Genomic DNA, 18,255 nt, shown 5'->3' with positions numbered 1-18,255 from the left:
CTTATCTGTTTATGAATCCATCCATTTAAAATGTAATACTAATTTGATGTGCATATATCATTCATCCATCCATCCATTGTCTGCCGTTTATCCACCCATGCCCTTATTCTTTTGCCCATGTTTGAATTAGCCATGTTTTATACATTTGAATCTGTTGGACTCATTCATTGATTCCTATTCAAACTGACATGCCAAAAGGCATGACTTCTGCCACATGCCATAAAAGCTAAAGCATGCTGTACTCTCCTGCAAAATATGTGTGTGGGGTCTCCTGCATTGGATGTGGAACCATAGCTACAGGAAGATATTTAGAGGTGGGCTTCACAATGGCTTTCCACAACCTTCAAAGCTTCGCAGCCCAACATTAAATAAATCAAACTCTAAAGCAGAAAAGTGTGAAGTGAACACAAACTAATAGTTTTATACTGATTTGTACTCGTTTGAACTTCACCCAATACACCAATGCACTCTGAAAGTTACTTACTGTTCCATTCCACCTTAAAACATGAAGTACTTATTTCCATGTGCTAAGTTGAGTTCTTAGAAATTTCAGTTCCACTTTAAATGCTGCAGCTATATTCACACAATCATGCTAACACTGGGTTAAGGATGTTTTCTTTACACCTTACACAGCAAAGCAGTTACAGGAGCCTGGGTGAACCTACAGTTAAGGTGGCCCTAAGCTGCAAGCTGAAGAAAAAACACCCATGTTATACAGCTATACAGCAGTCTTTGTCAGCTGCTTAATTAATTTTTTGAAATTCAAACGCTACAACTGCTATAGTTATTCCACCTGATCCGTATACATATGTTTATTCTTAAGCCAACAAAAGTGATACAATAAAATGGTAAAAGAGATTCAGCAAATGGAATGTATGACCCTAACTTTGAGACTGCAGAAAGTAAGAATGGATGGACTCTTTTTCTTAATAATGTAGATCATGAGGACTGAAGGTAGACGTTATGTAACCTTTCTCTTTTGTTGGATTAATCTGTTGTAGAGTATGTCTGCGTGTTTTTTTTAAAGTGCCAATAAAAATAAAGTATAAAAAAACAAAAAAAAAGAGAGACAACTTTTTTAAACTGTTAAAAAATGTCCACATTTTGGCTCACAGAGTTTAGACTTATCAGAATTCTGTTAGTCCGAACAGGCCCTGTGTGGACGTTCTCTAAACACACCCTGAGATAACAATACTTCATTATCAATTAACATTACACTGTTTGTGTTGTTTTCTTGGCTCAGCTGTTTCATCACGACGGCCACTAAAGGAGAAGAGAACGAGGCTGACAGCAACGCCACAGGGGCCCGATCACGGAGATTCAGATCAAGGCTGAATGGAGGTCTCTTTTTTTTTTTTTTTTTTTTTTTAGTTTCTGTTAATTTCAAGATTTTTCTTCTTCTGTAAACCTTTTTAAATTACATTTACAGTAGTGCTTGCTTTATGTCTACATGTCATGCTTTACATCACTATTACATCCTATTTAAAAGCATTAATACAATAACCTCTTTTGTCTTACACAGGCATGAACCACTGCGAATCTTCTGGCAGCCTTTTGTCCTCTCATTCAATTACAAACCATCAGGGATACAACTGATCTGAACTTCTGACTTCTGATCTGCACACAACTAGAAGACTGGGCCTCATCTCTAGCACTAGAAACACTTTTTATCATTATAGACACTCTCTAGCACTCTCTCTAACTCTAGCACAGATCTCATGTGACTAGCCCACACACATACCACACACCGGAAAGAAGAGCAAACCTCATCTAATCATAGCACTTAGGAGCTTCTGACGATGACGGTTTGCTTAGATCCTCATTTGCATGGCCTGAGAACCGTGGCTTCTTATATATACACACTCACACAGGTCTGCCCCACAGATCTCCCAGTCAAGTCTTTGACCAGAGCGAACAGGAGGTGGTGGGCGAGCAGGGGACATCCTGTCCTGAGACTGTGACTTAAACTCAACTTCTCGTAATCCAACATCCTTTGGGCCCTTGATTTTCCTTTCTCTCTTCTTGTTCTCTCTCTCTCTCTCTCTATTTCATCTCAGCCACTCTTTCTCTCTAAAGCTCTCTCTCTCTCCCTCTCGCTCTCTCGCTTGCTCTCTTCCTCTTTGTACATAGACATGAACCCAACTCTCCTTCCCTTTTCCGTCTGAGTTTCCACTATTTTCACTTCCGTGCTCAAGGTCGATTCTCGCTCTTTCACATATATAGCCGCAGTCGAACTCGCTGGGCTAATTTTGTGAGCGTCGGGCTCTCGCGAGGGCGACGAAACGAAAGACACGAAAGACGCGAAAGACCCTCCTCTTCCCCTTTTTGGTTTTCTGAGATGGCAGCGCACACATTTTGTAAGAGCGAATTTTCCACTTGCAGCAGCTGTGGGCATTTCGTGCTTGTTAAAAGGCGGGGTGCGGTGAAGGGTAATACTGTGACTACGAGAAAAAAAAAAACTAAAGTGTTGATCAATGCCTTTCAGCTTGACTAGTTGCTCACTACTGTCTTTTACAATTCTTTTACAAACTGTTTAAACAAGTCATATATATCAAAGTGGGTTTAAAAACACTTTTTTCAATGGTAGCATCCGAAAAAAAACTGCTGTCTGGAGCTGTGTATTTTCTGTACATTGAAATAAACCATATTCAAGCTGTATAAATTTGCATGGTGTCTTTTTTTCTTTATATATGCTAGGCTGTGTCATACCCAGGGGTCACAGAGTAGTGGAGTACGGGGGTAAGTGTGGGAAATCGTCTTTCAATATGAAACACTACGAGAAGAGTCTTATATTGTGAAATAAATAATAGTACCATAGAATGTCATAATAGTCAGAGTCAGGTCAATGTCAGAGTTTAATAGTTCACCATTAGAAAGTGGTTTCATTTAAAGGGGATATATTATAACTCTTTTTTTCCAAGTTTACAAAACATGTTCATGAGGTACTTTGCACAAAATCAATCTCACAAATAGATCTCACCAGCTATTTTCTTACCAGTTTCAGTCCCTTTCAGAATGAGCCGTTTAAGGGCTCTGTCACTTTTATGTAAATAAGCTGTTGCTGGCCAAACCGTGTTTACGCTAAAAATTTACTACACCTTAGTGTTAGCTTGAGCTAAATGAAAAAACAGTGTACTAAGGTGACTTCACGTAAAAAATAGCCTAGCCATCACTTATTAATGCATGGGAAATTAGATAAATAAGTCATGTGGATGACTTAATAAGCTATGGGAATGAGATAATATGGTCATTGCAACAATTTATTAAAGTTTGAGAACAAATAATTAAATTGTGCAGACGACTTAATAAGGCATGGGAACGAGACAGTAAAGTTTGAGACAACGTATTAAAGTGAAGGAGCAAGATGCTGAAGTGGTGGGGACAATTTATATGGCCAGGTCTTAATTTTCGTGTTCCCACACTTTAATAAGTTGTGGCCACACAGTGGGATCTCATTACCATTCCAAAATAAGTTATCAATTAAGTTACAACTTAATTGTCTCATTCCCATGTCTTAATAAGTCGTGACCGCACATTAGGATCTCGTCCCCACACCTAAATTGGCTCTTTCCCAAGCCTTACCAAGTCTTGGTCATGCATTAGAATCTCATACCCACGCCTTAATAAGTCATCCCCACAGCTTAATTATTTCATTTCAATGCCTTAATAAGTCATGACCGCACATTAGGATCACGTCCCCACACCTTAATTGTCTCCTTCCCAAGACTTACTAGGTCTTGGCCATGCATTAAAGTCTCATACCCACGGCTTAATAAGTGTTCCCCACAGCTTAATTATTTAGTTCCCACACCTTAATAAGTCGTGGCCACACATTAGGATCTCGTCCTCACACCCTAATAAGTTGTGGCAACACGTTTCTTTTTTTTTTTTTACATGACGTCACTGTAGTGGCTACGAAGTAAGAAGAGTAAGTGCTCCTGAAGAACTCAGTGTTTAGGTTCTTGAAGGGCTTACTGGACAAGGGAAAGATTGTCCAAAATGTAAATCCTAATTGTAGATGTGTCCTGTCCCCTGCAAATTGTCTACATGTTTTGGAAATTGCCCAAACCTTACAGATTTCTGGAATTGTATTTTTAGTACACTCTACATTTTAAGGAACTCCTTGATTAAACCAGACCCTTTTTTGCAATATTTGGGGTTTCCTCATACACTTTGACTCAGTATACTAAAATAAATGATGATTGCCTTCACTACTAATTTTGCGTATATAGAAATCCCCTGAAACCCTGAAGCTCTCATCTTTTTGGACTGAAAGTTTCCTAAACTGTTTAAGATTAGAAAAAATATCAATTACACTTTTTTTATGTTTTAACTTCTTATCCTATGCAAACTACAAGTGCAATTATATTCTAAATGTCTAGTATGTTAAAAAGTAAAGAAAAACAAGAACAAAAATATTTTTGCATTGACTTTCACTGAATGGTTTTCCATCTTCTGTAAATTTGTATTTTTATTTAAATGAAGAGACCACTTCAGTTTCTGAATCAGTTTCTTTGATTTTGCTATTTATAGGTTTATGTTTGAGTAAAATGAACATTGTTGTTTCATTGTATAAACTATGGACAACATTTCTCCCAAATTCCAAATAAAAATATTGTCATTGTCATATTCATAGTTTTGTAGAATTTATAAATCAATATTTGGTGGAATAACCCTGTTTTTTAATCACAGTTTTCATGCATCTTGGCATGTTCTCCTCCATCAGTCTTACACACTGCTTTTGGAGAACTTTACGCGACTCCTGGTGCAAAAATTCAAGCAGTTCAGCTTGGTTTGATGTCTTGTGATCATCCATCTTTCTCTTGAGTATATTACAGATGTTTTTAATTTGTTAAAATTAATTAATTTTTAATTTTTAAGGAGTCTCTTATTTTTCCAGAGCTGTATTTACAGTGTTAGTGTGCGATTGCAAGAAAATCCCTTCTGGTTCAGTGCTGATACGTAGCACTTTTACGATACGTCTGTTTCAAACCATGAGTGTAAATACAACTTGCACAAGCTAAACCAATGGCCTAAATCTTGACCCAGTTTTTCTCAACGCGTATGAAGACAGCGCTGTTATGAGAAGTTATGTAGTTTTAAGGCCTGTGGAAGCCAGTTTCTGCACATTAATTGCTTGGCTAACTATTTATCGACACTCTGGTGTCCAACTTCCTCTTTATCTGTCAGTAATATTTGCATAGAGGTGCTTTTGTGAGTGTGGAGAGATCAAATACTACCTAACTAGTGTGTAAACGTGTAGAAGCTTACAACTGGAGAGACCTCTCCGGCTGCTGTGACCTCTCGGTGTGTGTCAGTGCGTGGGTGTGTATGAGCATAACCGTGAAAGAGAGAGAGAGAGAGAGAGAGAGAGAGAGAGAGAGCATGATTCCAATTCTCCCTAATCATTTTTTCACTCTATCTCTTCATTTAGCAGTGGACAGATGGGGGATTTAATCACAGAGAAGTCTTATAACCAGCCCCTATTATTCTTTCTCTACTATGATTCTCTCTCTCTCTCTTTCTCTCTCTCTCTCTTTCTGTGAAGGAAGTTGGTGTTTAATCCTGGCTTTTGATAAGGGATTAGAGGATCACTGCCTATGTGTCCCCATGTGACTGAAATACTCACTACAACTGTGTGTGTCAGTGTGTGTGTATGTCCATTAGCTGTTGATAAAATTGTATTGTTGCAGAAGCTAAACAAATTTGTACAAATATATATATTAATATAACTTTGTCACTACTTCTACTACCACTACTATTGCTACTACCAGTACTGCCACCATTATTACTACTACTACTTCTACTACTACTACTACTACTATTATCAGTACTACCACTGCTACTACTACTTTTACTACCACTAGTACTACTACAACCAGTACTACCACTACTACTACTATACTCCTGTTACTATTACCACTGCTTCTACTATTATTATTTAAAGTAAGTAGATTATTAAAACCGATGATGATTATTTAATCAGAATTATGTTAATGAACAGAGTTATATAGGCCTATTATTTGAGAAAACTCTTTATTAAGAATGGAACTCTAAAGTGTAATGCAAACAAGTGGAGCAGCTGGTCAGTGCTACATGATTATAACAAATACAGTGTGATCTGTTACTTTGCTATATTGTGGTTATCAAACCATAGCTTTATATAAAACAAAAACTGGCATAACAAATGTAGACCTAAATCACAGACCATTTTCTTGAGCCTGTTTCAACAGGACAAAAGAAACGTGATGGGAAATCTTGGGCCCCAGTTTGGGTCGGGGAAAAGAGGCTCGTGTTTGGATATATGTACAGGGGTTGGACAATGAAACTGAAACACCAGGTTTTAGACCAAAATAATGTATTGTCCCAACGGACAGTTCTGGTGGAAACAGGAGAGTTGAGGTGCACATTGAATTCTGCCGTGATTTGATCAGCTGTGGTTTTATGTTTTTTGGATACAATCCGGGTTAGCACCCGAACATCCCTTTCAGACAGCTTTCTCTTACAGCGTCCACAGTTAATCCTGTTGGATGTGGTTAGTCCTTCTTGGTGGTATGCTGACATTACCCTGGATACCGTGGATCTTGATACATCACAAAGACTTGCTGTCTTGTTCACCGATGCGCCAGCAAAACGTGCACCAACAAATTGTCCTCTTTTGAACTCTGGTATGTCACCCATAATGTTGTGTGCATTGCAATATTTTGAGCAAAACTGTGCTCTTACCCTGCTAATTGAACCTTCACACTCTGTGCAATTAATGAAGATTGGCCACCAGGCTGGTCCAATTTAGCCATGAAACCTCCCACACTAAAATGACAGGTGTTTCAGTTTCATTGTCCAACCCCTGTATGTATAAATATATATAAATTAGTACTAGTAGTAGTACTAGTAGTAGTAGAGCTAAAAATAATGTATCTATTCAATAACTATTTAACAATAAAAACAATAATAATAATACTATTTATTATTATTATTATTATTATTATTATTATTATTATATATATATATTTTTTTATCTATACCATATAACTTACCTATAATATATCACACACTAAAGACTGCTGTGCTCAGCAATGTGTGTGTGTGTGTGTGTGTGTGTGTGTGTAGAGGGGGGGGAAACAGGCGGATGTTCGTGACTCGGCGCAGATGATTGCCCTCGGCCTCAGTAGCCGCTTAACTTCCTCTTCAGCAGCTCGCTCTCACTGTACATCTTCTCACTTCCACTGCCCGGCTCAGCCCCACACACACAGAGCGATGGAGGAACCGGCTTAAACAGCAGCTTCTACACCTTTAAACCTCCAGAAAAGCCGCTTTACCACCACTGGAATTAAATTATATTACTACACTGCTGGAGCTCCACCTCACAACTCAACAGGTAACAACACGACATTCCTAAATTCTCCTGTTTCTGAGATTAAAAACAAACCGGCATATTTCACACAGTGAACCGCTTCCAGTTTAAACGGGCTTAATGTCACAGAAAGTGAATACCTTTATATAATATTACTTTAGGGTTTAAAACTAAAGGGTTTTATCATTTTAATTCAGTATTTTATTTGTAATTTAAATATATTTTGAGTTAATAACGTTTAAGTGGACGAAAAAATGTTTGGTAGCTAAGTTAACTAAGATATTTGACGCAGCAAAAGCGTTTAGTAATGAGTTTCCTCACTTTTTTGCGTAGGATTTTACGTAGGCTAATTGGGAAACACTTTAAACATAGTGTATTATTAGCGTGTAGTGAATATCCTCTGGTTTGTCCAACTAAAAACGAGTATCTCCATTTTTTTATTCTGTGTCAAAAAATCTTGATGAATGGACCAATATTTTTTTCTTCAAAATTATCTAAAATAAAGTATTTTTACATTGACTTCCACTGAAAGTTAAGAAGGTTTTATCTCTCTCCTGTAAAGTTCCTGTTTTGGAGATACATCTTTTTCAATAGACAGCTATGAAATGCACTAATATTTCTATTAGTGCTATTTCTATTTAATGGAACGTGAAAGACAAATTAAAATGAGAAAAGTCATAAAATAATCTTAAAATGATGTTTAAAAAATGTTCTACAGAATCCAAAAGGGTACACCACAATTTTCCCAGTGTTAAATAAACACTTATGTTATGTAAAATTTACAGTGTTTTACAAGTTACTGTCAAATTTGCTGTGTATAAAACCAAGCCTCAAATGTGTTCTCTTATATAGTGTTTCAAAGTCCCATAAACATCATCCTAAAGCTCTTTCCAGAAGTCGTCAGCTCTGTGTTCAGCCTAATCTTCCTGAAATGATGAGCGACTTTTGATAAGGACAGTCTGACTAAGGTGTTTTACATGTATAATGTGTTATTTGCACACTCCAGAGTGGCACTGGAGAACCCATCAGTAGGCAGAACATTTTCTATCCTTGGTTTAGAGAGTTTTAATGTTTTTAAAGGGTTTTGAGATGGTCATTGCTAGTCGTTTTTGGTTTAGATAATTAAAAAAAAAATACAATGCCCAAGTTGAGCGCCTGCTGGGATTTCAAGCGGAGACCTCGGAATCTGAATATACAGTACAGCATAACACATTCTATACTGTATCTATAACTATTCAATCTAGTCTAGGAAACACTGTGCTATACGGCTGTGGCACTCCCTAATCGGGGCACCAAACCACCTCATTTGGGCATAATTGCAGAGATGTCGCAAAAAAACGTTGGCATGCAAATTCCTCAATAAGGTCACGTATGGTGCCGCAGGCCTTGGATGCTACTGTCTACATGCTACATGTTTTCAACAGCTTCTGTATGAGGTTTTGAAACTAAATGATGAGAAATCTCTAAAGTTTGATGTCCAGATGGAATGGGATGAAAAAGTTTACATTTAGGCCAGTCACAACAGCCGTTTTTGTTTGGACGATAATATTGTTTGAAACATTACTGCAACAAATTATTATTGTCATCATTAGACATTAATTAAACTTTTACGCTAATAATATGATGAAAATGGGACACCAATATAATGCAATTACACCTTTTCAAAGAGCAACGCACTTAATTATTAAGATAGCATTGATCTTGCAAAACATTATGACCACTTCCTTGTTTCTACACCCATTACCAGTTTGTTCAGCTCTGCTGATCATATAGGAGCACTTTGTAGTTCTAGAACTACAAACTGTAGTAATTCTATTTCTCTGCATACCCTCTTCTTCTATGGTCAGGAAATCAGAGTACTTCCCCAGAACATGTGTTATTTGGGTAGGGGGTCATTCTCAGCACTGCTCTGACACTGGCAGGGTGGTGGTGTGTTAGTGTGTGTTGTGTTGGCATGAGCGGATCAAACGTGGCAGTGCTGCTGGAGTTTTTAAACTTCTCAATCTTACTGCTGGAATCAGAATAGTGCAACATTGTCATATGGACAGCATCATGTGACCCCCATCAACAGTCTATTTGCATGCCTCTGCATCATTAAATAAGCGTCTGAGTTTAGGAATATATCTGCATTGGTGGGCACCAAGGTCTGAAAATGAGGTGTGTTCAGGTAAATATCTGGCATGTTTCTGAAATACAGGTGCGCCATGACTGATTAAACCCTGACAACAGTCAACAGTCAGCCGTCCAATACTATTTTAGCCATGCAGAAGTGCTGTGCATGCCATGAAAGTTGTTAGCGTACACCACCACTCGTTACACACACACACAGACGTTCTGATTTTTTTTAATTTCATGTTATGCCCAAAGCAAGAATTCCAAAGACACACTGACACTGACTTCTTCCTTTGATTTTACATTTAAAAGGTGAGCAGCTACATTAGGTATGAGTGAGTAGTGAGTAGTTTAAAAACTCAAGCAGCAATGCTGTGTCTGATCCAGTTGTACCAGCACAACACACACACAAACACACCACCATCTTGCCAGTGTCACTGCAGTGCTGAGAAGGACCCACTACCCAAAATAAAACATGCTCTGTGAAAAACATAATGAACAATATCAAGGTCAAAAATGTGTATGCCCATGCCCATATATTTTTTTACCATAAGTTGAAAATGAAATGTAAAATTGTCATCCTGTGCTGTGAAAACACCACCTTTTAGGTGTAAAGGAAGATACTGATATGATAACAAGTCTGATTTTATTGGTTATTTTCTGACTGACCTCAAGATAAAAAGCAGATAAAAACAGCTGACCCCTCAATATTAGTTCATGGTTCAGGAAACATGGGCTCAGGATACCGTAAGTGCAGTTAACATCTAACTAAACAAATCAAAGATGTGGGGTCAGCAATAATAATTATAAGAAATGAAAATAGAAATTGTGTGATGGTGCCATAACTGGAAGAGAGCAAAAGAGGAACAGGCCTGATCAGAATGAGGAAGTGAGCATTCACTTGATCTTTATTGTGCTTTAGCAACACTGTGGCACCTTGGGCAGCTTCACGTTAGGTGTGAACATCTGATAACGCCACCATGCTGTCCGTCATTTGCAACCTTTTATATCCTACCCCTCCCTAAAGCTTAAAACATCTCAGCCCAGTATTGTTTGGGGGTCTGTAATGGTAATTTTAGTGTAAAGTTGACAGTTCTGGTCTAAAACGAAAAGGTTAGCAGAAAATATGTTTGATAACTCATCTTTTTTAGTTTTGAGCAAAACCTGAGAAGCTATACATTTTAGAAGAACACTAGAAGTACACAAACGTCTTCATTAGGATTTGTTGATGACCTTTTTTTATAATCTTTTAAGATAAAACATAACAAAACGTCATCATAAAGAAGCCTGAGAAAGTTGCCTAAAATGACTGTCCTTAGCTAAACTGTACATTTTAATAGTTTATTAATAAAATAAAGTAATACTGAGTGCTAAAACATATTTACAAGTCTGTGTGAAAAGCTTGAGAATAGGGGTGTAAAAAAGGGGTGTTTTTTTATTTTATAAATACTATAGTGTGTAATATAGTGTGTTTTGGCAGTTTCCCTAAAATTTTATATAAAAATGCGTACAGTATGTTAATACATTGTGATACATGAAATCATATCCCCTGTAGTGACATACAGATCTTATCGTCGAATCCTAGTGTTTTTCGCAACATTAGCTGGATTTACAGAGCTGTTGGGTAAACTCTATTTGTTTTTTGAGTCAGAGTCAAATAAAACAATTCGGAGACAAACTCTAAATAAAAAGAGATAAAGAATGACCTAATTTCACCATAAAAAATTCTAAATGATCTGTACTTCAAAAAAAAGCATGTGGTTTCATAATAGACACTTTCGTTTCCCTAAAGAAACCATGCTTTAAGAGGTTTTTTTTTAATGTTTACATTACACAGACATTTTTACATGGTATGTGTGTTTTCACACCTACAATTTTGGTCCAGTTAAATTAGTCTCTGGTGTGTTTTCACCCTTAGTGTAAATACAGTAATTAATAAACACTAATGCGTTCCAAAACAACCACACTAAGTGGTCTCAGTCCGGTCCCAAATTAAATTTTGTATGGTTTTGATACACTTTAATTTTTTGCTGTGTGAAAACAAATTTAAAAAAAGAAAAATGTACCAAGCGTACAAACTCATTAGCTTGCTGAACCATCTATTTACTGTAAAGGTTTTGTTTTTAGGGAACTAAAAGAGGATCTCCTCAAAGAACCGTTTCTGTCACGTTCTGTTTACTTTTTATAGTGTATTCTTTCACTGAGTCAATTGTACTGCTGGGAAATTAAATACATTTATCATTAAATATGTTTTCAAAATGGGATTATCAAGATCCTACATCCTTACCTATAGAAACTGCCAGAGGAAACTCAAGGATCTCGGTATATAGGCTTGTGTTTCTGTCAGAAACCTGTAAATAACTAAATAACATTAATGTGGCAGTGATTTTCATATTTTGCATATTTTTCTTACATATTTTGCATAGTTTCCTCCTACAGAAACATGGATCTCAGGTAAATTGGATATTCTAAATCGATTGGCCCTTGTGCTGGGTCAACTCCTCGGTGCCTCAGTGCTCGATGCAGTCCTCCAGGTGAACGCAATGTGCAATTAGTTGCTGCTCCTCACCATTGTGTTGAGTGTGTGTGTGGAATGATATTGTAAGGTGCTATATAAATGTAATTGTAAGTAAGTAAGCTGCTTGCCATTCTTAAAAAAGTTTTTTTTATGTTTTTACAAGTTTTATTGTGTTTATACAGTTTTGATTCTCTTAAAAATAAATATTTAGAAACTTTTAATATTATTATTATATTATTATTATTATTATTATTATTATTATTATTATTATTATTATTATTATTATTATTATCATTACTATTATTTCTGTCTGTGACTATTGTGGCTACAAAAATGTGAAAACAACTTTTTTCACTTGCAAGAACTAAAGAACTTGAAACCGTAGTCGAGAAACTGTCATATATTTGATTTTTTTTCTTTTTTACAATATCAACTATCCCTAATCAGTGATATATAAATTATTGTCTTACTCCAAGCTACCCTAAAATAAATTGCCACAATTCACCACCAGAAAAGGACAAACAGATTTCCATAAAATAAAAAAAAAACTTATTGTGTCCCAGTTTTCCTGGAACTATCCACTGAAAGCACTGCCCTATCCTTGCTTATCTTTTTGAAAACGACACCACTTCATCCATGATGTGGGCTTTCCCTACATGAAGTAGCTATAGTGGGGAAGACTGAGGTATCTTTATTTTTTTGGTTTCTTCCTGGTGTTCTCTTTCAGGTACTTTGAATACGCTGTTTGAATATTGTTGCATCCGAGGAAGTATGAAAGTGCACTAGTTAATCATAAAACCTCTGTGTGAACTGGAGTATAGCGTGTAACTGTACTGTTTAAGATGAATGCATAAATATTTAAAACATGGTTGATCACTGGTATTTATGGTTTTTAAAATTACATTTATTTATGCAAAAGAGACGTTAAACAGTAAAATAAAACTTACATATATTTGCATGTATGTAAAAAAACATTTAAACTTTTTTTTCAGAACAGACTGTTGAAATGACTTACTAAAAGCATAATAAAAATGGTATGTAATCAATATAAAAATCAGTTTTAATATATTAAATACAGAAATATTAAATTTCTTTCATAATAATTCAGGATGTGGTTAGGAAAAAACATGTACAATGTGAAACAAAAAATCCGGTGCGCCTTATGTATACATTTTAGCAGTCAGGTTGTAAGGAGCAGTAAAGCCACTCTGCTGAAGTATAGCATTAAACAGGAGTTTCAGTTTAGTTCTCCAACACTGTAGGCTGCAGTAGCATTAGCATTAGCCGCTAACCGCTATTTCTATATTTAGAAGTGAGTTTTATCGGCCTGTAGCCTGCTGCTAACACTGGCTAACACTGCTGGAGTAGCATTAGCATTACCTACTAACCACGCTAACTCTTTAATCGCTCAGAGATGAGTATATCGGACTGTAGCCTGCATGTTTACTGTGTTAAAACAAGCTACGTGGGACAAACCACTAGCTAATATCGCCCTGGCTTACCGGAACACTCAGGGTTTCTCAGTGTAGCTCTGTCGGACGCTAGCGGATAGCGGCTAATGCTAATGCTTCAGCGTTAGTGCTGAAGAAATTCGTGAATTTAGGCTCACTCTAAATAAATGGAATCACTTTACTTACCCAAATAAACATTTTTCAGAAGAGAAATCTGTGTAGATTAACATCCAGTGCTCGTTTGACTTAAAAATAAAGTCTTTTTTTATTACAGTTTTATGTACTAAGCTTAGCTTTACTTAACTTAGTTAGTTACCCAACCTCCACCACCAGCCAGTGGTGAGACCTGCTGAATTAGAAGGTCCTTATAGTGTCTCTTAAAAAATGCACCTTATAATTCGGTGCACATTATATATGAAAATAGAGCAGAAAATATAATCCTTATAATCCGGTGTGCCTTATAGTGCTTTATAAAAATATGGTACGATATGAAGTAAGTTCTAAGACATTTATATTTGAGTTATTTTTTGGAACATTGTATATTAGGTTAAAAAAAAAATCTTGGACATTTAGGCCACCATATCTACAGGTGCACAATACACAAGTTTTGTGACTTTCTTTATAGCATGTCAACATTTGGAATGTCATTTTATAGCAAGTGAGACCAAAGAACTATTTTTGTGGACATTGTTTTCAGTGAGATATGACAGTGTGTGGCAGAAGAAGTTGATGGCTTTTATTAATGCAGTCATAAATCAAGAGAACATGAATCTGTGTAATAAAAAACCACCCACAGTAAACAGCACAGAGAGTGGGTGGAAATGATTTTGACCTGCGGTGTCTGGCTAGAATTGTCCATGTCAACAGCAAACAAGCAACTCTGGCAGAAATCAGAACCACATTTAATGCAGGAGACACCATATGCATATCGTACAGCATAGTTCAGCATTATTTAGCTTTTTTACTAGTTCCTTTCTTACCATGACTGTGGTAAGTCAGTGTATGTGCGTGTATTTTAAAATGCTGTCCATCTGCATACATTCTTCAAATATTGAGAAAAGTATACAGCTAGTTCCTCATTTGTCTATAGAAGCATAGTTTTTTTATAGAAGCATATTATAGGGTACAGTATAGAAGCACAGCCAAACTTGAAACCACAGATGAACAAAGTGAAACTTACAGGTACCACTTACTGCATCTACTGTGTGGGTCTTGCCCACTTTTGCAATTTCCAAATTACTGATTCAGTATGTCTACCAAGACATCTCGGAAGGTTTGAGATAGAAGGAACTAAAAAGAGTATGAGATGATTTAATAAACTAAAGTGTCTACATGGCATCCTCTTGAAACCCAGGTTAGTTATTTAGCAATTAATCTTAATGCAAAAATGTTTGGGGATTGTGGTGTTCCACAGGGCTCTATTGTAGGGCCTGTGAAACGGATAATAATAATAATCATTAACATAAAGAGGGTTTAATCTTTTGGGTTAAGCAGTAAGCACAAACAACAAGTCTAAAAAAATTACAGATTAAAATGTTTAATTAATGAGTCATTCAGTCATTAAGTGCAAGTATTAAGTTTTCTTTTCTTATTTTAACGTTATACTTTTTTGTGCGTCGAAATGTTGTGAGAATCTTCCATTTTTTAAAGAACACTGACCCAAACTGTATGTTTCATCACCGAGAGTGTAATTAGTCCTGTTTATTTTAATAATGTGGAGCAAAAACTTAATAAAAATGACTGTGCTGTGTATGAGAGTATTTCTGTAGGTCGAAAAATAAATATAATTTTTTTTTACCATATGAAGATAATTATTTTGAAGATAATTCCTTATTAAGTCAGTTAGTCATTACATAATACAGTAAATATCAACACCACAAATATTGTCAAAAAATAGTGACGGAAAAGGCACAGGCAGAAGCACAATTCTTATAACTATGCCTGTCCTACATAACAAATTAAGCTACCTTTTAACATTTTTGTAGTATATAAAAAGTAAGAAAAAAAGAATAAATAAAGAATAATAATAGAAAAACCATTAACACTTTTAACTTAAAAAAAATTGGCCTACATATTTATATTTTTGAAAAATCTAAAGTGAACTACACATACATATATTTATGTTAGCATCATTCCAAAAATAAACTCAACAACAGATATACATCTCCTTTTAATCCATTTTGTAACTTTATGTACAACAAATGTACAAAAATTGCACAAGTTATATTTGGTATTCAGATAAACCTTTGCATGCAGATAGGGAGTAAATAAACTTTTGCTCTGTACTTGTTTTATTTGTATTATTTTATAGTAAACTAAATCACCAAATTTTATAACATGGGATTTCATAATTAGAGTATTAGTATGTTCATAATAATCAGCACTTTTTTGCAAAAGGACTATAGGAAAAGGAGTATAGCATTTACTGCTCTTTTATACATAGAACCCCACACCTCCACACAGTATATCACAAGTATATATCACCCAGCTCTAATCCTCTGTAGGATCACTCAAAAAACAAGTGTACTTACTATATGTACAGTACATCAACACAGAGATACTATAAACTATGTGGCCCAGCAAGCACAGTACTAGAGGTTACTCATTTTAAACTTTTATCCTGTGTTTTGACTTTATCATGGGGGCGGGGTGTTGAGGCGTACAGTTTAACTCAGTTGAGCTTCAGTGGTCTGTAACATCATTTTCGTATGCATGTGCCACCCTAATTTCCATTCAGCTAGTCAGCAAACAGAGTGGAAATACTTATTCAGAGTACTTCAGGGTTCGTCCAGTAAATAAACATGTGGTTCCCTCAGTTCAGGGGTACTGCAGTTTAACAGTCTTTATGTCTCTGTATTAAGAAACAGATTAGAAACTAACTTAACAGAGAAAAAAATCCAGTCGTATTGAAATTGCATTTTTTTTATATCCTTTTTTTAGATTAAACTTTCCTGGCTACGTTTTTTTCCATTTCGTAAGCATATCTAAAGTATATGACCCAAGAAAAGCTCTACCAAGAAGATGCAGTTCACTTCTGAAAATGTGAGAAGTGTAATTAGAGAAATGAAAGAAGCCTTTGTTGCTGCTTGATGTCATTTACCATTAAAGCTCCCAGGACTCACTCCACTGGAGCCTTTCAGAATGACCCATAATGTAGTGTGAGATTTTTTTAGCTGCGGAAATTCAGTATATTGGTGCCGGAGACCAGGATTTCCCAGACCCTTGCTAAGCAAGTTGCTCATTGCTGACGGTTTACCAACGCTTTGTAGCGAGCTTAGATTTACATACAAATTCCCCGTTAAATATATGTTTAAACTCTGTACTACTCAGATGCTTTCTGAATGGAATCTGTCAGTTTCATACTAATGTAAAAAATAACATGATACCATGACTTATTTTATGTTGACAGAATCAAAGTATATTTAAATAATTTATAATAATTTTGTTTCCCAATGTGTCTCAATTTGATCATGTAACACAATGTTAAAAGCATATTTTTATCCCACCCACCAGTATGTTTAAATAAAAATAAACAGCATTATTTTAACTACACAGCAAACAATAATTTTTAAAGGAACAATTTTTTTTATTTTTTTTTATTTGCACACATATGCGTAAGACGGAAGCAAACAGGGATGTGTATTACATAAGTAAGAAAAAAAAACGTGCAGGGAAAGAGAGAAAGCCTCTAAAGGCTTATATACAGTACTTTCCCTCTAAATTACAAACAAAATCATGAGACAAGAATAAGGAACAATAATTAGGAACAATAATTGATAAATGCGAGTAAGTGTGTGAAATGCATACAGGAGTCTAATTTCCAAACACTGGAGAAAGTTTCTGCCCCATCCGCTCCTCCCCAGATGCCAAGTTCACCAGGTTGGTTGCCAGCTTGACACAAAGTGGCAAGCGATGACGTATCTTACTCTGTAGCTGACATGTAAATATATATACATTTCATGGATAGCAACCTTACTGAAGCTAAATGATTACCTGTTCAGCAGAAAAATAGCCATCCCGCCCCTTTGCATGGCTAAAGCACACTGTTTGCATGCTGATCTCTGTACCTGGCAATGCTGGCAACCCTGTCAGACCTGGCAAACGGAGGCCCCCCCCCCCCCCCCCCCCTAACATACTAAAGATACTGCTTCATTACTCCACATTGTGGTGCTAATCAAATTACTCAGATGCAGTGATGTATCTTTTAGCGATACAGTATCTGATATATGATATTATGATATGGTCAATTATTGTGGTTCATACCCCAGTAGTAACTCATGACTCATGTCACTTTTTACTACAAAATATGGTTTGGAATGGTGCTAAATATGGAAACAAATGAGTTTAAGCCAGAAAATCACCAAACTGTACTAAAGGCTGGTCACTGTCACATCATTGTAAGGAGTTGCATGCCATCTTTCTGGTGGGTAGGAGAAAAATATGTTTTAATATTCTGTTACATTATCAAATTAAGACATATTGGGAAACAAAAATGAATTTAACACAATAAGTAAACTGTGTAGTGAATCATGACAGTAATTCTTAACACTAAAAGAGGGTCTGGAGTGCCTTAAAATGTAAAACTTGCTACAGACTCACCCTCAAGCTACACAGCAAATTAGTGCTTATTATTTAAAAAAAAAAATAGTGCTTAAGAATAGTGCAAAATGTGAAAACAGGTGAGTTTGGGCCAAAAAAAACAGTAAACTGTGCTAAAGACTAACTCTCAAGCTACGTAGTAAACCATGACAGTCATATTTTAACATGAAAAGGGGGTTTAAAACTGTGCATTAACTGTGCTAAAAGCTACATAGAAGATC

The 18,255-nt window shown here is 36.0% G+C and overlaps 2 protein-coding genes across 4 annotated transcripts in view; both read left to right on the top strand.

Moving 5' to 3' along the window:
• The window catches only part of rbbp8l (retinoblastoma binding protein 8-like), a 28,759-nt gene extending 26,097 nt beyond the window's left edge, over positions 1 to 2,662 (top strand). For all 3 annotated transcript variants that reach the window (XM_007250778.4, XM_049462926.1, XM_022677340.2), the window contains 2 exons: positions 1,244 to 1,341; positions 1,523 to 2,662. In XM_007250778.4, coding sequence (XP_007250840.3) covers positions 1,244 to 1,335 — 92 coding nt within the window. In that variant the 3' untranslated portion in view covers positions 1,336 to 1,341; positions 1,523 to 2,662. The remainder of the gene's footprint in view (positions 1 to 1,243; positions 1,342 to 1,522) is intronic.
• Positions 2,663 to 7,154: 4,492 nt separating this feature from the next.
• The window catches only part of hck (HCK proto-oncogene, Src family tyrosine kinase), a 36,792-nt gene continuing 25,691 nt past the window's right edge, over positions 7,155 to 18,255 (top strand). The window contains exon 1 of the mRNA XM_007250777.4: positions 7,155 to 7,378. The gene's annotated coding sequence lies outside the window, so the exon portion shown is untranslated. The remainder of the gene's footprint in view (positions 7,379 to 18,255) is intronic.

Source organism: Astyanax mexicanus, chromosome 13 (genome assembly GCF_023375975.1).
Source record: "Astyanax mexicanus isolate ESR-SI-001 chromosome 13, AstMex3_surface, whole genome shotgun sequence".
In the NCBI taxonomy this organism is placed as follows: domain Eukaryota; kingdom Metazoa; phylum Chordata; class Actinopteri; order Characiformes; family Acestrorhamphidae; genus Astyanax; species Astyanax mexicanus.
This window is presented reverse-complemented; position numbering and strand designations above follow the sequence as displayed.